Source organism: Doryrhamphus excisus, chromosome 1 (genome assembly GCF_030265055.1).
Source record: "Doryrhamphus excisus isolate RoL2022-K1 chromosome 1, RoL_Dexc_1.0, whole genome shotgun sequence".
In the NCBI taxonomy this organism is placed as follows: Eukaryota; Metazoa; Chordata; class Actinopteri; order Syngnathiformes; family Syngnathidae; genus Doryrhamphus; species Doryrhamphus excisus.
In genome coordinates, this window is record NC_080466.1 from 8,346,364 (window position 1) to 8,369,771 (window position 23,408).

The following is a 23,408-nucleotide window of genomic DNA, read 5'->3' on the forward strand; positions in this document are numbered from 1 at the left end:
CTGAGTAATAATGCATTTTTGCCAAATACGAATGTGAAACAATATATTTCGTCATTATACGTGTTTATGTTTAAATTGTGTTTATGGTGATATGGTCATATCACCTCGTACTTCAGGTACGGGACTAAAAATTTAAAAAATAAATTAATTAATGAAAAAAAAGAACTTTAAACCATATCAAAGTCTAGACTCTCCAGTCACAGACATGATCTAAAACCAAAAACACATAAACACCATAAAGCACATGCAACAGAAGCAACCAATATTGTTTGAGCTCTGACCCCTTTCTGTACCTCTACCACATAGTCTTTGAAAACAAAATAAGGATCCCACAAAATAGACATCTGCATAGATAACTGCTGAAAATAGTTTTCCTGCTTCAGGAGTATCATTAGTAGCAAAATGCACTTTAAGAGATGAAAAGTGCATAAACACACACTCTCACATACATAATACTGTAATGGTTTCTAGCCTTGCCAAGAGACCGACGTACAAAAACAATAAACCTGAGGGATAATTGCACTGGTCAAGTAAAAAATACTACTAATGCTGCCCTGCTGGTTTTTCACTTTTCGTATATTTAAAAACATTAAAGATATTTGGGACATCAAACATTGCAGGAACAGTTTGTTGAAGTCTCTTGTGCTTTCTAAGTGTATATAGCAAGGTCAATAAATGGATGCTTTCATGAGTTTAGTGTGGAAGAACTTCAGAGCCCTGACCTCAACGACAACAACTTTAGGGTGAACTACAACAGGTCTGCTGTGGTGTCAGAGACATAGACAAAAGGCGTTACAGCACAGGGCGGAACTTTAACTTATGATGGTTTTCCATTTATGTCATTTGTGATGTTTCATATTTTATGGTTTATAACTGCTTTAACCAATAGAAATTGTCTATTCCTTTTGATGGCAGGGATTCCACCTCTAATGCTGTTACATCACCACCTAGGTAGGTGAAAGGGTAAGGCTTCAAAACTCAAGGTCCACACATCATCTTTATGGTTCGCCATTAAGAAGACAAAGATGAAAGGTTCTCACTCACATAAATGAGCTGACAGCGACTGAGAGGATGGAGAGAAAGAAGAGAAGGAGGAATGAAAGGAAGTGAGTGAGAGCAATAAAAATGAGATGAAGTGCCCAAGGCCAACAAGCGTACTCAGAATCTTTTCTGCAGCAGATGGATCCTCAAGGGAGCTCACATTTTAAGTGTGTTTTTGAAACTTAAGTTAAGGCACTTAAAAAGTGAGTATTATTTGTCACCACAGGGAAATAAAAGAAAACACACAAAACCAGTAGAATCACCTATCACATACCTGCATGACACTGAGCTACAGGATTGTGATTAAGCTTTCAAAAGTGTTAGAATAGCTGGCAATAACACTTCTAACTAAATAAAATGCACTTCTGCCTCATCCTCTGCATTATTGATTTTTACAGTCCAAAGAAAAAGCTTCAGGAACGCTTAAACAGGTCAATGAGATGGCTGTGACTCAACATTATGTTTTTCAGACAGTTTGAGGCAGTGAATGAGGCGTAGGTCAGTGCTTTGATTTGAATGTTTTCATTTGAGAAACATTTCACTGAGTAAAATAGACGCAATTTTAGTCCACATGCAGTGACGAGGGTCTCCAAAAGTCACTGTGCCCTGATCTCGCTTTCAGTAATTTCTGTAATTTTGCAAACCAATTATCTCTGTCAACACCAGTTTGCAAAGCAAATTATGTTGGAATTTTGTTGCTCCCTGCCCCGCATTATTGGAGGGTTTTGGCCTTGCATCCGTTCTCCTAAAAGACAGCTCTTTAAGAAAAGACAAACTCTGTTTTTGTTGTTATTGAGCTTTTTAACAAGTGTTCTTTGAACAGAGTCAAACAATTTTACTTACTTAAACTGAGCAAAAGAAAACATAATGTATGAATACATGTACAACCGATTTGTCACTATATTGACAGAGGCGTTAAAGTCAGCTTTAATGTTACTATTCCAGGCTTTTGAATGCTTAAAAATCCATAGGAATTATAAAACTATTTATTCTGCTTTTAGCATAACTAAAGGTAGATTACCAGTTTTTGTCAAATATGTTTTTTTTCTTCAATTTTGTCAAGTTGCAATCCCTTTCCTGAAGTCTTGTGGCGCCTCTCAGGGGAGGCTCGCCTCATAATCTGAAAACCCTGCACGATTTACATTTATTTGAGCTTTCCATGCCAGTGACATGATTCCGTGCCAGTAGTTATTCCTTTTGTGATGGAATACTGATAAGGGCTTTACCCTGGTGGGATATTTATTCTTCAGATGTGGTTTAAGTGTGTCGGTGTTGTTTTTTTCTAGGATTTATAATAATACCTCTGAGTATGCTGTACAGAGGTAAGTACATGGTTTTTATTTGGATCTTTATGTGTGTGTGAGAGAGAAAGAGGTGAATGTGTTGCAGAGTCAGCACAAAGGCAACTGGAAGTAATGGCAGGCCAAGACTGGGGGATTTCCAGAGGATCCTCAAGAGAATCCATTCTGCTCCATTCTATCTTATCAAGAAGCCACTTAAGCCTTTAAAATAAGTGTGTGTGTACGTGTGTGTGGATGTGTGTGTGTGTTTGTCAGCTTGTACGGGTGGGGGAATCTGGGCTCAAAGTGTCCGTGTGAAGACAGTTGTCACAAGGTCTGTGTGCACTGTATTTTGATGTGTATGTAAAGGCATTTGTATGCAGGGGAACATTCCAAACTAGTACTTGCCTTGCCTTGTCCAATGTGTGTGTGTGTGTGTGTGGAGGTAGGTCATGCAACACAGTTCATGTCATCCTCTAGCGGCCTGACTAAATTGACTGCAGACTGTCGCGCCGACCAATTTTACAGACTGATTCTGCCGACTCCAAGATAGCCATGCAGACATATTCACATACATCAGAATTAAAGTAGCTTTCTTGGTGAGGCAAGCTGCTTTGGGGTGCTTTAACAGTCGGAAAGGAGCTGTCAGGGATTTCCAACTTTCGAAGTCTGAGAGTAGACAACACTGAGCATGTGTATCCAGACTTTATGAGAGTTTGGTCAGCTTATGGAGAAAAGATTATATGCAATGTGCATATATATTTGGTGTATATATATCTATATGTATATATATATATATATATATATATATATATATATATGTTAGGGGTGATCCAATCAATTGGCCACAGATCGGTATCAGCCAATATCAGTGAAAAAGAACGGTATTGACATCGGCTGATACTTGATTCAAAACGCAGATCCCCTGCACCGATCAGCTCCGCCCCCGCTGCAGCATTAGGACAAGCATGTCTGTCGTGTGTGAGACGGCATTTGGGGCGGAACACTGGTGAGTTTGAGGCTGGCAATGTGATCATCCATAGGGCAGCGGCTATAAAGCCCCGGTTCCAACCCACTGTACTTGTGAGTGTGGGCAAAATTGAGGAATTAGTACCACCTTAGTATGGACACATGCGGACACATGTAGCTGGAGCGACCCAGCAAAGGTGGAAAAATCTGTGTTTCATTCAGGTTTTCAGTTTAGACTCGATTAGACTAGGCATTGTGAAATAGAAAACGTGAGTTGTGAATACCAGCATTTTGTTCCTGTTTGGTAAATTGGCTTTGTTTGGCTTGAAATAAGCTACAAATATGATCACTAGTGGTATGGGTATCACTGATTGGCCAATACTTGCTTTAAAACGTTGATCCCATCCACGATCAGCTCCACCTCCGCTGCAGCATTCATAACAGATAACAATTTTTACAGTATTTTGCCGTATTGGTCTTTTTAACTTTCTTCCTGGGTGCATTGATTTCACAAAACAACACAGAATTGCCCACCCACACCAAACTCAAATGCAAAAAAACACAGCATCAGTGGCAGCAGCTTCAATATGTAGCCTTACCTTCTGGTAGTAGAATGTAGTTTTACTTTAAGCTAAGGACCAAAAACGTGCAGACTTTCATGATACAAAAACCACATGTCAAGGATACAAAGGTAGTCACTTTGAGAATATTACAGTGACAAGCCACTTCACTGTTTTATATGCTGTGCATATTTCTTTATATTTTCAGAGTCATAGACCCCATACTGCTATGACTGGTGTAACCCGCGCTTTCTGACAGAGACCAAACGAGCACACAGCAAAGGCGGTGTGGGTGGTAAAATCCACAGTTGCTAGTCTCAGCTGTGAAATGTGTCACAGACCCCTTTGAGTAGTTTTTTTTTTCTAAATATAACTGATACTACTGAATGTGGTTATTTATCAAGGTTGTTCCATGACAATAAACAAACCCATTACGCCCACATACTTCAATTTAGTTTGTCCCTTAAGGGGGGCCTATTATTCTTTTTCCACTTTTCTGACTTATAAATGTTGTTAGAACTTTGTTATTCTCATGTTAAACGATGTCAAAGTTTCAGATAATGAAGTTTGTGCACAAAGAAGTTAAGGATGGCTCTGAACACTGTGACATCTTCCTTGAATGGCTGTGCCAGGGTAAACCTGCCCTCCTCCCCACTCTGCAGCACTCTTCTGTGGAAGATTCCACCGTGTCTTACCTGCCATCATGCAAATAACAAGCTTACCAATGTCTGGAGTTGCTAATAGCCTTTATCACAACGATCAGTGGGTCTACCCGAATGTTTTTAAACACGGGTAGTCCTGCAAAAAAGTGTAATGACCACATTTCCACTACCGGTTGTCTGCACTTAGTAAACGTGACGCCCTCGCGTCTGGCTTCTGAGATCCACCGCATCAGCCGTTACCACCCTTTTCAAGTAGCTAAAGGTTTCATTCATTTATCATCAAATCCAATACCAACACAATTAGTGGGGCTCAGCAGTGGTCCGGGAGTAGTCTGGAAGTAGTTCGCACTGCTTGAGAGTGTGACCAATCACAGCGGAGCATGCCGTGAGTGGCATGGTTAGAGTCTACCCCATGTTTTTTAACATTGAACACACCAAAATTTTTACTTGGCATCCATCCATCCAAAACAGATTGTTTTGGAAATCCAAGGAACTATAGGTGCAGATTCTGGAAGATCTAGAAAGCTTTCTGTGTGGGTGTATAGCTGCTCTATGGAGTCCACATCTATGGAGCCCCAAGGCCCCTCAATGTTAAAAAACATGGGGTGGACTCTAACCAAAGTTTCACTGTTTACTACAGTCTCCACCACACACACTCACACACAGCTTGATTGTAAACAACACATTAATCATAACTTGGTTGTCATAAATCTGGTTCTCGTTGTTGTAGTCTCCTAATTAGTTAAACCATATCAATCTCTTTTTACCTTGTCCACATCAGGAAGCTAAGTACTCACTCTCTAATACTACTGGATATTTAATATACTTGTCTCCCAGAAAATAATCTTTACACATGAGCTGGTAAATTCCTATCAGAACCAATACATTTAAACACATCACATTGTCCTTACTGCTGGATAAATGAAAATGAGTCACACAAACACACCGTCAGACACATTTTTCATCCAAAGTAATGTAACATGCAAATTTTCATATCAGATTTCCAGTCTCTGCATGCTTGGATGGGTTATTGAATTCTATAGGAAGATATAGGAAGATGTCATACATGCGACATATGCTCAAAATTATGTCCTCTGAAGAACAATAGCCCCTCCCTAATCCATTTAGAGCTGATAAAAATGACTCAGGCAAAGAAAAAATTGCTTTCAGGCTCAGTGCGAAAGCCTAATGGAAACAGATAGTATTTAGTTTAGTAAACACAGGGGGTAAATGCATTTAGGAAGTCAAGCAAAAACAAAGCAATATAACTTAATGTCCGTTGAGAAATGATCTATATGCTTTTATGTGCTTTTTTTTTTTATCTCATACTGTGTGTGTTTCTGCGTGTGTGTGTGGTTGTGCCTTACCCACGGTGAGCTGACCAGTCAGTTGTCCCTCGCCATTCCGAGCATTGATAGTCACATTTCTATCAGACTGCATGATTAGTGGACTGTCCTGCAAAGAGACGGGGAGATCTTTTAGAACAAATGGTGCAACTGTTCTTCTATAGACATCTGCAGAAGACAGAAGATATCAAGTAAAACTGAGAAAGAAAGACTTGTGTTGTTTTAACACAATTTGTTCCCTTGCTTGGTCAGTTAAGGTTATGCAAAAACACAAAACTTTCTTGTATGGTGGTAAGAACCTATTTCCAGAGGTTAACAAAAAAGTGTGGGCTCCAGAAAGTTGTTTTCACAGTTTGACATGTACAAAATAGTCCAATCTTGTAGGCCCATTCAGTTTGTAGAGAAGTGGGTCTCTGGGTCACACTGTATATCTGGAGGTCACTGGTGTGTGGGTGACTTCAGAAAAAAAAGCGGACTCACTTGGTCTCCTGGCTCTACCTGATGGCATAACTCTCTAGAACTTTCATCCATCTATTTTCTATGCTGATAGACAAACAACCATTCACACTCACATTCAATTAACCTAGCATGTTTTTGGAATGTGGGAGGAAGCCTGGAGAAAACCCATGCATGCACAGGGAGTACATGCAAACTCCACACAGAGATGCCCTGTTCTAAAAGGTCAGACGAAAAAACAAAACATACGAAAACCTAATTCATTCATTCATTCATTTTCTACCGCTTTTTCCTCACGAGGGTCGCGGGGGGTGCTGGAGCCTATCCCAGCTGTCTTCGGGCGAGACTGATCGCCAGCCAATCACAGGGCACATATAGACAAACAACCAATCCCACTCACATTCATACCTATGGACAATTTGGAGTGGCCAATTAACCTAGCATGTTTTTGGAATGTGGGAGGAAACCGGAGTACCCGGAGAAAACCCACGCGTGCACGGGGAGAACATGCAAACTCCACACAGAGATGCCCGAGGGTGGAATTGAACCCTGGTCTCCTAGCTGTGAGGTCTGCGCACTAACCACTAGACCACCGTGCCGCCACGAAAACCTAATTAAATTATGTAAATCTAATGAATCCGTTCCAGACGCCCCAAATACAAAACAATTTCATGCAAAAAAACAAAGTAATACACCTGTAAAGGATGAATGGAAATGATAAATGATATAACAGCAAACACAGAGATGAAAGGAGGGAGTACGGGAGCGGATGGGAAGGCCAAGTAGACGTTGTTTCACTCTAGTGCATTAACAAACCACTTTAAAGAGTAGACCATTAGAGCTGAATACTTGCTCAGTTCAACTTTTTTTTGCAGTAAACCGCAGTCAAATCATCATTACACACACACTGGCCCAAATCATTATTTGTTATGTGTCTCCGTTTTAAAGAAAACTGTAGGAAAACGAAAACATTCAAACCACTATGGGGTTCACAGCCTTTAAATGCTTACAAATATTTAGTTTTTTCCGATTGCTTACACACATTTGGCAAAATTTGGCATTGTCTTTCAAAATTCTACACACAAGCACATTTTGTAGAACAGCTCTGTCAAAATGAAACTACAATCAAAACCTACCAATGCCTTGACAAACAATGTCAATCTAGCAACAAAATGATACACAAAATGAAACAAAAACAAACCAACAGGAACATGCTGATTACACAAAACACTGAAGTTGGTTGCAGTATTTAGCGTTTTATTACAAAGAAATACATTTTCATTTAATTTCATTTCATTTTCTACCTCAAGAGTGTCGTGGGGTCCCAGCTGTCTTTAGGTGAGAGGCGGGGTACACCCTGGACTGGTCGCCAGCCAATCACAGGGCACATATAGACAAACAACCATTCACACTCACATTCATACCTATGGACAATTTGGAGTCACCAATTAACCTAGCATGTTTTTGGAGGAAACCGGAGTACCTGGAGAAAACCCACGTATGCACGGGGAGAACATGCAAACTCCACACAGAGATGGCCGATGGGGGAATCAAACCCAGGTCTCCTAGCTGTGTGGCCTGCGCGCTAACCACTTGATCACCGTGCCAAAGAAATAAATATTTCTTACAAATACCTTAAGTGTTCTGATGATTGTGCAAGTACAAACCAGAAAATGTGTTTAACATATTGTTACATTGTGTTTTAGCAATTATTATGAGAAAATTTGGTTTTCAAGCTTTGGTCTTAGCATTCGCTTTTTAGCTGTATTACATTTGGGAAAAACTGTAAATGGTTTAAAAGGACAATATGACTTTGCTCCACTTGTTAGCACCTGATTGAGATGCTTTAGTTGATATTCAAGAGGTGTGTTCGAGGCTGCCATCTCTCCTCCTCCATTGCATTTGTATCCATGTGTAGCATCTTCCTACACACACTGGAGAAAATGTTCTTGTTCTTGTGTCACTCTCTTGTATTTTTTTTTCTAATTTTATCTCTGCTTTCACATCATTTCCTCCCCTCTTTCTCTTTTGCTCACTCATTCCCCCTCTTTATGCTTTGAAATTGCTTTTTTTGTTTTGGCTGCATTAATTGAATAGCTCACATGCGACTCAGTTTCTCTCCAGGTTTCCCCCAAATGAATGCCTTGCTGCATTCTCAATGACAGTTGTGTTATAATTGTAGAGTTGTTGCTCTACAAAAATAGAAAGATTCCTCCCTCTCCAACAATCCTTTCCTTGTATCACCTTGTATACCTTTTCTTTCTCTCTCTTGTTTTCTCCTTTCCTATTTTCGTATGGTTTCCTGTGGAATGCGCAGCACATGGGACAGTTTAGGGACCAGACATACACACACATGCAGACAAAGAATGGCACACCTGGCTCAAGGGTAACAAACAACCATGCAATCTTACACACAATGTAATTACAAACACAGACTAATCATAGATGTGCACATACCCTTTCTGTCTCTCTCTAATACACACTAACTAATCAGAGAAGTTCTAACTAAAGTTATGTGAATGGTCACAACGGTCATTGCAACCAAACACAATCATTCAGGTAGACTAGACAACAAAATGGTTTAATGTGCATTGTGGTTCTCATGTGCTTCTCAAAGCATGCACACTGGATTAATTATTTTCAACAGGGCGTGTGATAGGCTTCACTATATTATCTTTCCACTCTGTTTAAAGTGTATGGCTGCTTTGTGCGGCTTGACAGATGTAATGTTCTCCACATCATTCCAGCTCAATGGGCAGTGCGTATGAGCGGCCCTGATCCCATTCACTTAGTGTACTGCTCAGTCATCTGGACTGTATACTGAAAATGTTATTTCATTAAGCTCCCATATGCAAATGAATGGAAATTAGAACTGTAAATAAAGCATATTAAGCAGAAGCTAATTCATGTTCATAAAAACACCAAATATTGTGACGTGTCGAAAGATAACATCACCAGATTTAGCTTTACTGCTTATTTAGAAGCCATGTACCTGCAGTCCGAGTTTATTGCCACGCGGAACATCATTAATTTGTTCCTTATTAATTACAGACCTTTGTGTGACTATTAATTAGGCATGAGCGAGTACACCACTATCTGTATCTGTTCACCAATCTAAATTATCTGTGTCTATACTCGGGTTGGGTGAGGCATAAATTGGACAGTGGCCGTGGTTTAATCTGGAATGGGCTGGATTTACATAGGTCTGAAATTCGCATGGATTGATCATGCTAGAATTTCTTATTATTTCATTATATGTGTATTGTGTATGTGTGTGAGTGTTCTGTAAGACGTCATTATTAATTATTTTTTAATTCATTTTTTTAATCTGTGTGAAATTGGTGATTTATGTACACATGCAGTGATGCCAAACAGGGAAATAGCCTTGTTCACTGTATTTTTAATCAAAAAACACAGCGTTCAGTACTTGAACGTGCATACAGCAACATATTGAGAGTGGTGTAATATTTCACCATAGCCATACAGGAAAAGTGATGCAGCTACTGTGCATGTGTACCTAATGATGTGACCACACTTCCAACTGAAAATTAACACATTTTTTATATTGTAAGTAGCAGGCCTGTTTTATGAGGAATTCATGGAATAACACAAAAATACATTTCAAAGAAAAAAGTGGCCATGCTATCTGATGCACAAGTGACTGACGTAACAAGGTATGTCCGATATTGGCTTTTTTGCCAAAAACCGATATATGTCGATATTGTTCAACTCTCAATATCGATAGCAATATCAACCGATACTAACACCCATATGTGTAACATGATATATCTGCTGTGGTGGAATGAACAGATATGTGTTATATACAGCATTTGAATTTTTTTTTATTGCAATTTAATATTAATTGGAAAAAAAATCTGATACCAATATCAACCAATATTGCATTTTTATGCTGATATAGGGCCGATAATTATCTATACCAACTGGCCAATCACAGAGCATGAACAGAAAAACAGAATGAGCATTTTCTTTAAACATGGAAAGGGATAATGACAAGATGTACTCGTTGCATACTTACGTTGCAAACTTATGTTGCATGCAGTATCTGTATAAAGTATCTGTATAAATAATATCCGGCTCATCCATACTATTCATCATTACAAATGAGCGCAGGGATGGCTGCACGCCATGCCTGTACTGGTAGCACCATAAACCTGTTGCTTTATTATTACTATTATTCTGATCTATTGCTTATCCTGTTCGGGGTAACAGGTGAGCTCCAGCCTGAACTGGTCAACAGTCAGCCACACTCACATTCACATGCGTGGACAATTTAGAGCTGAATTATGATTGCAAACCGCTTTGGTCTAGGTGATGGGTTCCGAATAACGTTTGTTCCATTATGACTCACCCTTACATTCATATACACACATTATTAAGATTTACAAAAATAAGAATACACATATGACATTTTCTTTTGGGCTGATGTACAGAATCATGATAATTAAAGTATTAGTAAAAAGTGTTGATAATAAATTTGTGAAATTTAACAATGAAATAAATTGTGTATCGACACCTCTGCATCATATTTCATCATATGTACAAAACTCACATGAATTGCACACCTGCCAGCACAATTGCGCTGTAAATGGACTGATGCAATAATACCTGTCATACCTGTTGTATGCACAACACACTCGCAGTGAATAAACACAACAGTGACTGCTCAGGGGGTGACTAATACACAACTGTTTGTGTGTGGGATTAGACAAATAGCATATAAGCACTAACATCATCCATTTTCTGCTATTTATCCTTTTGGAGGTGAAGACCACTTGCTTAGTGTGACTGCAACCTGACAGACCTTGTTAAAATGACTAAAATATCAGATACAACAAGCAAACATACCAAGAGTTTCTGTATTTAAATCTGTACTCTGTAATCTGTAGGCAACATTGATTGTTGAAATTATTTTTTTTAATGTCAAATGTCAAACGCACTTTTAATCCGACTACCAACACATCTAAGGCGCATTTACCTCAGATTCAATATGAATACAGATGAGAGTAGCTCCGATAAGACATGACATAATCCAACACCGTGTTCACATACACAATGCTTTTGAATAAGAACACTGATTAAATAAAACAACATAACTACACCAGCCTACAGCATTTCTTCGTCAACCATATCACATAATGTTATAAGAGCAATCCTCAGTTTTATTATTGTTTGTAATATTATAACATAAGACGAAAATATCCTCAGGCAGGCACACACACACATATTGACTTACTATATTCACTTCAGCGTCCATTCTTGGAAATGCATAGACAGCCGTTATATATGCATAACAGAATCCTATCATTTCATCATCCATCTGCATCCAATGTATTTCTCCCCAGATTTTATCAACATATTTCGCACATTTTTTGTAATGCATATTAAATACTTTGCATTGTCTTTCACATCCTTTTGTAATGCATTTGATGTTTTATGTAAAACATAACATATTTAGTTTTATGCAAAGTCATGCACATGTGCTTGCCTTTCTGTGCAAATTCAGTAATTTATTATGCGATATCTCATAATATATTTCAGATTTAAGTAGTAATGGTAATGGTAATGATTTTATTTCATTTGAACATGCATCAGATTACAATTGAATGCATCACATAATCAGTTCACAGTTCCACATGTCCAAAAAGGAGTAGGAAGAAGCAAAGCTTATTCAATCCTACCCCTTATTAAATCCTACTTTTACAGTCAATAACTGTTACATTTTTTCACTTCCTGCTTTCCATAATACAGTTTAAGTTTTTTTTTTTTTTAATAATGTACCTCGTACCGAAGTACGAGGTGATATGACCATCCCATGACATAATGGGTACCATAGTAACTGTCAGTATAGTGATATATATAGCACATCATGACTGATTCAAGACTCTTCATCCTTGTATTTAGCAAACATCAACTGCTTGTATTGTTTCTTGAATTGGCTCAACAATTTGCATTGTTCGAGTTCCTTACTCAATCCATTCCATAGTTTGATTCTACATACTGAAAAGCTATGGCTTTTTAACATAGTCCTATCATATAAGTGTTTCAAATTTTGTTCTTCCCTGAGATCATATTTCTCCTCTCTTGTAGAGAAGTATTGGATGATATTTTTAGGTAATTGGTTATTTTTAGCCTGATGCATTATTTTAGCTGTTTGAAGATTAACTATATCAGCAAGTTTAAGTATATGTGATTTTAGAAATAAGGAGTTAGTATGTTCTCTGTAGGCGGCATTATGAATTATGCTTACTGACCTTTTTTGCAATACAGTTAGTGAGTGAAGATTGCTTTTATAGTAATTACCCCATATTTCCACACAATAAGTAAGATATGGTAGAACCAGAGAGCAAAAGGGGTAATTAAGTAAGGGTATAAAGAACATTACCTGACATGTACTTGATACAGTATATGAAAACAAGTATCGGACCTACAACATACGGCTTTTTTATTAGCATTATCATGGACTTGAATTTGGAGTGTTTTGGAGAATTTGTGTATGATAGGGAAGTTGACACTGTTATCAACATTCGATCGTCTCTTATGGACCTTTCTTTGTACGGTGAAACTGTTGAAAGCATAAAATTGTACAAAATGTCTTTGTAAGTTGACGATGAAGATGTTTCACTGGAAGTACAAGAGTGACTCAACTAAATTTCTTATAGATGTCACCTGTCAACATAAATCATTCTGCATTGACATTGGTGCATAGACAACATCACTACATCCTTTCTGCATTAGGCTATATTCTTATGCTCCATCTTATTTATTTGCTGTGATGGAACTGAATTTAACACGTCAGAGTTGTGGCCAAATACTTCTGACCATGTTCACTTTGATTTTCAGTGTATTTCTGTGGTGTTTCTCGCTATGGCTATCTTATCCAAGGCCTTAATCTCCCATCAAAGAACACAAGCAGGACAAGCATAAAAAAAGTTACAGGGGCTCATGAGCTAACACAACAATCTGTGTACCACTGTGCCATTAGTTCCGTTAATAGTTTGATTTGGCTTTGATTATAGATGCAGGCAGAGCAGAGGGCTAGCGGCCCAAGGCAGTTAGTGTAATTAGTACTATAACAGTAAGCTGTGGACTGTTGGCTTGTCATCATAGCCTCGGGGCAAATGTACAGATGGGCCTAATAACAGCTTTCAGCCTGTCCATCTCACTTGCTGTCTCATTCACTGTTGTCTGCTGCTAAGACCTTGTAAGCTGATTTGCTTGGCTATGTTGTTACTTGCGTTTCATCTGCCCACAGGTATTTTGTTTGTGCATATGGAAATTAAATGCAATTTACAATAGTTGGATAATTTCCAGTAAGATTGTACTGCAAAATAATAAAATCTGGGTTAAGAAGACAAAAAAATCAAGCGTTAAGATTTATAAGGTGGGTTGTAGAACAAACATTGTTTTCAAATTAATTTAACCACACCAACACAAAGTGTTGTATTCAATGTGAAAATGTGCGCAGGTTTTCAAGTGGATGTCAAAGCAGTCAGATATAATGTTTTTTCCACAATGGCAGGGGCTACAACTTCTATAGCAACCATAACAATACAAATGGAACTGGCCATACAAAAGAAGTGATGTGTGTGTGCATAGTTCTTTTTTGATGAGATCCTCAGGTATGCATTTATTATATCATGTTTTTGGTAATATTTAGACCTTATCCTAATTGTACCACTTGAGAATTTTTTAATAGCCTTAAAAAGTTGAGTGAGTGATAGTTAGTGTTAGGCAAATAGCTTTAAAACTGTAATTAATCATAGTTTGTCATAGGTGTGCCATTAAAATGTGACAAGATTGAGGGAAAGAACAGTTTTTAATGTAATTAAAACATTATTTAATCGCACAAGAAAATGAACTGAATCATTTTCCAGCCTCCACATACTTCCATGAACAGACAGGAAGAGGGTTCACTCAGCTTGTTTTCACCCTGAGGCATGTTTACGCCATTAAAGAGGCCCTATTTAAGCTCATTTTCACACTTTTTTATTGAGTTGTGGACTCCTATAGAGCGGGTATACACGATAAACCGCATAGAAAGCTTTCAAGATCTTCCAGAACCTGCACCTATTTTAGCTGTATTTCCTTTGATTCCTAAAACAGTCTGTTTGGGCTTCCCAGCATGCCTTGTTTGTTGTGATCGCATCGGAAGTGAGATAGTGGTCTGATTTGATGAACCTTTGTTCTTTTGAGTGTTTGCTAAGCTGCTATTAGCAAATAAAACCTGAAAACAAGTTGCAAGTTAGCTTCTGACCATTTGTTTGAGGTTTTATACACTACACGTGAGTTAAATGGTGTCCAGCCTGTAGGGGGCACCAAATGAGCGCTGAGTATAAATAAATGAGACTTATTTCCTCGCTCATCCTTCCAGTGCCCCCTTGTGAATGGCGCCCTGGGCAACTGCCCATGTGGCCCAAAGCTAAAATCGACACTGCTCCTAATGACTCCCACACTGGCGGTGTGCTTTTCCAGCTAAAAGGTTATGAGCTGAACTGCAGATTCTTTTAGATGTCACAAGCGTTTATATCAATTTTCACTTTTTCTTCCAAGTAAATTCCTCCAGGTGTAACAATCAATCAATAAGTTCATTATCATCATCACACAGAATATGATTTTCATACTAATAACTTTATATTAATAATGCAAACATTGGTAGTGAAAAGAAGGGTCTTATGTTTGAAATAATTTCATTTATTTTTCCTATTTTATTATCACTTTCAAGGTTTATTTTTAGCAATATTTCAGAGCATTTGTAAATTTGTCATGACCAAAATCATTGGTATGCACAAGAATGGACAAACACATCTTTAGCTGTATCTGCCATAGACCCGGGTTTGATTACCTGCTCGGGTATCTCTGTGTGGAGTTTGCATGTTCTCCCCGTGCATGTGTAGGTTTTTACCGGGTACTCCGGTTTCCTCCCACATTCCAAAAACATGCTAGCTTAATTGGTGACTCCAAATTGTCCATAGGTATGAATGTGAGTGTGAATGGTTGTTTGTCTATATGTGCCCTGTGATTGGCTGGCGACCAGTCCAAGGCGTATATATATAAAATATAAAATGGATGGAAATATCTGCCATGCAAACGTTTAAATCATCCTGTCTGCGTGTTCTAATCTAGCATCGATTCAGATCCCAAAAAAGCCTGTCTGAAAAAAGTCTCGAAGCCACACTTCGAATATAACCTGAGTTTGAAATTGCTTCCCCTCATAGCCCTTTTCCTTCACACGCCTTGAGCATCTGCTTGTGTTGTAAATAATGTAGCAACAAGTAATAAATGAGTTTGGTGAGTTGAGACGGGCAGAGAAGGGCATTCTAAATTGATCTGTTTAGTCGTGTACATTGTTCTCACTATAGTCAGAGTTAAAGAAGAAAACACCTATAAAATGGTGAGTGATTAAAGTGCCTGCAGTGTCCCTGTATTTCTCTTTCAACATTAATTCAGCTAAATTTGCAAGGACAATTAAATAAGTAATGTGTTTGTTGCCAAGCAGCACTAATGTCTTGTTTTGGTACCCAATGGCTGTATTTACTGCAGGAAGAAACAGAAACACAGTCCATGTGCTTGGATACTTCATGTTTTTTTTATTAACTTATAATTAATCAACTATGTTGATACACGTTTTTGACATCTAATTTATAAACTACAAGTGTGTGGTTCTCGACCTCTCCAAGGCGTCTTATGTGTAGACATGACATGGTTGGACATAACTACTCCTGCATGTAAAACTCATTCATTCATTCATTTTCTACCGCTTTTTCCTCACGAGGGTCGCGGGGAGTGCTGGAGCCTATCCCAGCTGTCTTTGGGCGAGAGGCGGGGTACACCCTGGACTGGTCGCCAGCCAATCACAGGGCACATATAGACAAACAACCATTCACACTCACATTCATACCTATGGACAATTTGGAGTCGCCAATTAACCTAGCATGTTTTTGGAATGTGGGAGGAAACCGGAGTACCCTGAGAAAACCCAAGCATGCACAGGGAGAACATGCAAACTCCACACAGAGATGGCCGAGGGTGGAATTGAACCCTGGTCTCCTAGCTGTGAGGTCTGTGCGCTAACCACTCGACCGCTGTGCCGCCCGCATGTAAAACTATTAAAGTAAAAATCTAAAAAGGTGTTTTATGTTAACATTTTTGGTTTTCTGAAATGGATTCATTTGATTTACATTATTTCTTGTGGGAAAAATGGATTCCGATAATGTCAGTTTTCTTTAGATTGGAACCTTGAACAAATTCATGATGCTCGCCAAGTTTCCACTGTATGTTGGGTATGCTCTCTATTCATTTTCATTGTTATTGTTTTTATATGAGAAGGACTTAGCAGAAGGTATAGAAAAGAAGTATAGAAAAGAAGCTTGTATCTCTTGAATAAGCTTGCAAAAGATGCATCTTTAATGAAGCTTCAAAATGCTGTGGGGTTAAAGGATTAGCAGAGTAGGAGGTGGGAGACCAAGGTGCAGACCAAAACAAAAGAGTAACATTTGTTTTACAGATCAACACAGCAAACTCAGTTATTAACAAGAGCGTCCACCAGTACCCGGCTACTTTTTCTTGATGATAATTTGATTTTATTGGACCAGTTTGTGACAAAGAAAAATGCCAAATGTATTCAAAAGTACAAAAGATTATGAATGCAGATCACATTTATTTTCCGCAGTCATTTGTAAGATTTTGTCACACAACAAACATGATGACATATTTTTTTCTGTAGCACACCACAGACTCCCAGTGATTTATAATGTTGACAAATAAATTACGTCTAAAGGCAATTTGTAATCATCATTTACAATAATTTGCAAGTACCGGTTTGTGAGGAGATTCTACATACATTTTCCGATATCAAATATAGTACAGTGATTTCAAGCAAGGCTGATGAATCACTGACAAAATCGGTGATTCTTCAACAATGTAATGACAATGGGCATGTGGTAAATGGGCTGTGTCTTTGTTTAAAAATCAATGCTCATTCAGAAAATTTGACCTTACAGTTAAGCTGTAGGCACTGAAACTCCTCCTCTGTTGTACCATGCACTATAAATGTGTTTGGGTTAATGTTGAAACAAAATCACCATCCATTATCATGAGAATAAGTGAAATTAGAAGACATGGTTTCTGGGTCTCTTCAGTAGGTCTCTTTAAGGAAATGAAAGTACATTAAAGACTATCAAGTGGTTACATTTGCACAATTCAACATGTCCCAAACGCAATAGAAAGAAACCCAGTTTCTTCAATCATTCCCCTACTCCATGTCTATCATAACATGATGATGACAAAAGTGTTGTTATTTTTGCCAGACATTGGAATGCATGTATCCCTGTTGTTGACATTCAGGACTCAATTCTCCACATCATTTGGGAGCTGCTGCAATCCTTTTCATCCTTTTGATTATTTAAGGCATCCGCTTTTCCTTCCAGCTCACCCGTTTGTTGACAAAGTGATGCGGTATCATTATTCATTTCCTTAATGTGTTTTGTAAAGTGCTTCATGTTATCATGCGGTTGATCTCTTCTTTCGTCAAACCTGCCTCCGATGTTGTTGAACTTCATTATTGCACTCTTCCACATCGGCTTTGCATTCGCTGCAAAATAAACTATTTCCTGCCTATTTTGTTGGTCAAATTGGTGACGTTTGGACGTTAGCGACAACTAGCCTGTCTTGGTCTCATACAGTAACTTCCGTCAGATGGTATTTAAACCCGTGGTGCGAGCAAACATATCTGTAATTATTGTCAAGCTCAGTGTTCAGGATAGTGCCAAAATAATTTGAAATGAGTGCAGATTTTTCCAGTCCATCCTCAGAGGAAATGACAACAAAATATGACTGCCTATGTTGCTTATATTAGAATATATCTTCCAGCAAGTTATTCCAAAATTAAAATCAAAAACTGCATAAAACAGCCCTCATACCAAATTTCTCTATTTCTTGGTGGAGATGAACCATTGTCTTTTCTTGCAAACAACTTCCCGGAACCACTATTGTCTTAAAAGCCAAGCAAAGCTGCAGTGTTGTTGGATGCTGCTGTGGACAGTGCTATTCACAAGAGGTTTAAATATTCTTGGCGTATTTTGATCAAAATTTCACCAATCTCCAAAAAAGTGCAAAGTATGTCTCCTTTAATCTCTCAGCCATGGATGGAAATATACAGGGAAATAATGCGAGTTAGATGATAACACAGATGATGTGGGCTTCATGGTGTCATGTTTGTTGCCCGCAGGTAGGTGACATTGGAGAACCTCTGAATTTATTTTCATACTAGCATTCAACCTGAACCAACAGGACATCTGCAATATGTGTGAGCAGCCGTGCACAATTATTCACATGGCATAACAGCCTTGACTTAATTAATTATCCACCTTTGCCAACACTGTGGCAGCAACAACAGAGCTGCATATTTCATCATATCAACATGTGTAGTTCAAAAGTGAGTTATGTATCGCTTTTTCTACTCAACACAAATGTTACTGTATATAGTCCTTTTGCTCAAACCAGTCACTGTAGACAGTAAAAAAAGATACAACAACTGGCACTTGTGGTGGTTGCTCCTGATTGTGCTAAAAAACAAAAGAAATGCTGGCAAGAAGCAGATTGTCATCCAATTGGTCTTTGACCCAACCATCAATTGTCTCTCCTGTTGAAGTTGGTCTGTTTTGTCAGAAGCCATTACTTTATCTCAAAAATGAGTGTTTCATTGTCCCAAGAAGAGTTTGAGAGTGTTCTAAAGAGGTAAAGTCAGCTTGTGCAATGTTGGAAATGTGGGGATGGATTTCATAACTATATTTACAACTAGACTAAAATCAAAGGAAAGGTATACCAAACTGTGGTGAGACCGGCGATGTTGTTTGGTCTAGAGACAGTGCCACTGAGGAAAAGACAGGAAGCAGAACTGGAGGTAGCAGAGATGCGGATGCTGAGGTTCTCATTGGGAGTGACCAGGATGGATAGGATCAGGAACAAGTACATGTTAGAGGCCTTGGAGATAAAGTCAGAGAGGCCAGACTGAGATGGTTGGGACATGTCCAGAGGAGAGATAGTGAATATATTGGTAGAAGGATGCTGTGTTTAGAGCTTCCAGATAGGAGGCATAGAGGAAGACCAAAGAGGAGGTTTATGGATGTAGTGAAGGAGGACATGAGGGTAGTTGGTGTGAGAGAGACCGATGCAGAAGACAGGGTTGGATGGAGGAGAGTGATTTGCTGTGGCGACCCCTGAAGGGAAAAATCCAAAGAGAAAGAAGAAGAAGATTTACAACTAGACAACGTTGGAGTTGTGAATGAACAGAGGCCGGTCCCTTCAGTCAGCATGCCATCGTGCTTACGCTAGTTGGCTAGTGGCTTGGTGGCTACTGGTAGTCCTCCATAATCATTCCATTGCTATTTATTTGGGAATGGGAGCCATTTTCACCAATGTTCAATCACACAGGGCTCGAAGACTTCAGACCCCTCCCAAAGGTCTATTTAAATATCATCTCCCTTGTGAGTAGAGGAACTTGCTGACTGCTGTGCATGCAAATTGCTCAATTATAACACTGTGTTAATGCTAATAAAAGAGAAACAATTCAGAAAAGTTCAGAGGTCCAAATTACAACTTGACCTATAGATAGGTATGATTATACATGCACAATTCCAGCCTTGTACAATAACTATAAATGGGTTAAGGCACCCCTCATAGCTTGGGTCACATGGATTCCAATTTGCTAATTTTCTATGCAACTCTGTGTTAACCATTATCCCATGCCAGAGGACATTTAGGTGTACCAGATTCAAATAATATTGCATCACATGAAAGCAATCAATGGTTTAATTTCAACTTGTTTTGTTTGTCAAACAGAACCAGCCTCTTTATTTGCATTTGATTTCCTTTCAGGCTGTCGGCAAAAAGGGGCCCGCACATTCTCGTACCGCTGCGATCAGGATTTCCTGACATTGGAATCCCTTCTCATCTCTTAGCCATGAGATGAAATCCCAGTCGAGTTACTACCTCTGTAATGATTACAAGTGAGATGCAAATATAATGAAGTGGATTCTTTTGGGGAATAAATATTGCATAAAATAAGACATGAGCAATATTTAATGTAAAAAAGAAAGCATATGAACAAATTGGTCTGTAGAAACAAAATATATGAATGAAAAACGGGTGTGAGTCATGTAAAAATAAAACACACCGTTGCAACTCACTTACTAATGACTTGTCACTGACAATGGTGTCATATATATGTATACAGTGTATACACACACACATATATATATCGAGTATATATATATATATATATATATATATATATATATATATATATATATATATATATATATATATATATATATATATATATATATACAGAGTATCAGAGCCCACTTGCCAATATCGGCTGATACTTTACAACGCTGATCCCCTCCACCCATCAGCTCATCCCCCGCTGCAGCATTCAGAACAACCATGTCTGCCCTGTGCGGGACTTCCTGTCTTTGCGAGAGTGATAAAAGTTTTGCTACCCAAGACTGGCAAAGGAAGGATTAGATTTGGTTTTGGTAAACTTCAAACGTAACCGCTTCAGTGGCCCTTCTCTGAACAGCGAGTGTGAAAAGTGAGAGAGATAACTTGGAGTGGAGTGACGGCAACTCCACCAGATGTCCCAAGAGATCACAGCCTCTCTTACAAGCTCGACCAACTTTTTTCTCCTTTATCATTAAATCTGCAGGCACATCTGCCTTTCGGTATTTTTGCAACTCAATTAACTAAAATGCATTAATGTCAAAGCACATTCCTGAAATAAATCACCTTGAGGATTTAGTCCATAGGCGTTTATATTTAATGTACTGTACCTCAGGTGTTCAGCTGCAGTTCCGAATGCAGCTTCTAAATGCATGAAATTGTTCATCTTGGGGCTGTCTTAGTTACACATTAAGCGTGGATGACTGCAATTGAGAAACAGCTTGGTAAAAGTCTATAGCAGTTTCTTGCCTGTCACATGGTATCTCAATGTTTTAGTGAACATCAAACTTAATGTGTCATTATTATTTTTCATCGTTGATACAATGCTGTGCACTGGACTGTAAATACCATGCAAATCTAAAGTAAAGCAAATTTTTGAAAAAGGTCTTTTATTTTTCAACAAATATATCCACTGGGAACAGATGAGCGTTATTTACGTACTATAAATAAAGCTGAACCCCAGTTGCGCTCATTTAATAACATGTGCAAGTACATGTCGTTTTAAACATGTGACTTGTGGGTGGATGCCACAAAGGCCATGGCAGTGTAATGTCACACTCCCCACCTGTTCATTAATTAAATTGTCCTCCCTTAATTAATTTCACACATTAGAGGGTGACCATTCACCTGCAAACATGATATGAATATATAACATGTACTGTACAGGTTATGAGTATCTCCAAGTGAAGCTCATTAATGAGCTGAAAACAATGAACTGTTTTTTTTCAGTTAGTTACGTGAAAAAATGATGATACCTCACCATACATATGTATTTATAATTATATTTATGGTGCACCCTATGGGTGGTGCTTACCAAATGCTTTGGAAAAAATGCACTCCAGACCTGACTGTGATAAGTGAATTTCCATGAAATAGGATTCCTTTTTCATAAATATAAGTTTTTTTCATATTTTGAGCATAGAAAACATTTTTATGACCTTTTAAATACCATCCTTGACATTATTAGTCACCTAGACATGAAATAACACCCCTACAGTCACCTTTACACTCACACAACCCAATAAAGTAAACATAATCAGAGAACATCATCCATTCAAGACATAAATAAGACTCCTGCTTGTGTGTGTTATGATAAATGTGAAAAAAGAGTCACTATAGTTGTCCTTGTATAAACTGATTTACAAACTTAAAATGCACTGGGGAAGATTTCCGGAACGCCATCTATTTAAGTGAAATCCTCCCATTAAGATCCATTCTTAGAATTAACATGGTAAGACATTTTTTCTCCTGACAGGATTCAAAGTGAGGGAATGTGTTGTGTTATAGAGTTTGAAGGATGTGACTGACCTCTGTGGCTGCATCAGGCAGGAGCATACGATTAATGTGGTTAGTCATTTCATCCCTTATCCTCCCTCCTCTGAAAGGCTAATGTGACTTACATTCTAGTGACATTCTAAAAATGCTGTTAAATGTTAATGGAAGCTATTTTTACAAGAGTCTTGACCATGTCTGGAACAAGCATACATGGTGGACACCGCCGGCACTCACTCGGCATGCAAGCAAGAAGGCACACCCTGTACACATCTTTTTTTTTTTTTTTTTGCTTCTGACAACCACTAACAATTTATTTCTGATATTTATTTATTTATTTCTGAATTATATTCAATGTATATTCAGTACAAGTGTTTCTTGTTTGATATACTCTATTCTTAATGGTGTGGGGGAAATGGGAATGCTGAGCTATTTCACTGGAGCTGTCATCGTCTGACAATATGTCACTTATTATCACAGTATGTTGTGAGAATTTATTTAAGTGGGCTACAGAAACAAAACATTCTCAAAATGTAATTAAATCCACATATATACATACAGCTGTCATGTGTAGTCAGGGCCAGCAAGGCCTTCTCTGCTGGCCTAAACAATAGCAGAAGCACTGACATATATTTACAAATAAAATTTGGCTATTTGTTCAATTAAATTGTATCAATTTATTCGAACATGTAAAATATGTATAAATACATCTTCAGGATCTGACGTTAATGTTTATAAAAATGTATAAATATGTCATTGATATTGAATAAGAAGTGGCTAGAAGTTTGTGGTCTTTGTGATGTCCTTTTCTGTGCCAAAGGAGAAAACAACATGAATAAAAATAAAACAATCACAATCCGCCTTCTGTTATTCCTTTGAGAGGAAGTTAGAGCGGATAATGTACTATTTAAGTCAAATAAACTAAGAATAGCAGTCACACTCGCTGCAATACAACAACATTCACAGCCCTAGGATTACCGCCTAAACCGAGGTCTGCATCCGTCTGCTTACATACACCCACAATTGTTTACAATGCTACAAAGTTAAAATCAATAAGGACTGCCAAAATAGGAACAGCGT

At 38.3% G+C, this 23,408-nt stretch overlaps 1 protein-coding gene across 2 annotated transcripts in view; it reads right to left on the bottom strand.

The window, feature by feature from the left end:
* The window catches only part of LOC131098453 (zeta-sarcoglycan), a 246,017-nt gene that overhangs the window by 43,385 nt on the left and 179,224 nt on the right, over positions 1-23,408 (bottom strand). For both annotated transcript variants that reach the window (XM_058045963.1, XM_058045964.1), the window contains exon 4: positions 5,880-5,967. In XM_058045963.1, coding sequence (XP_057901946.1) covers positions 5,880-5,967 — 88 coding nt within the window. The remainder of the gene's footprint in view (positions 1-5,879; positions 5,968-23,408) is intronic.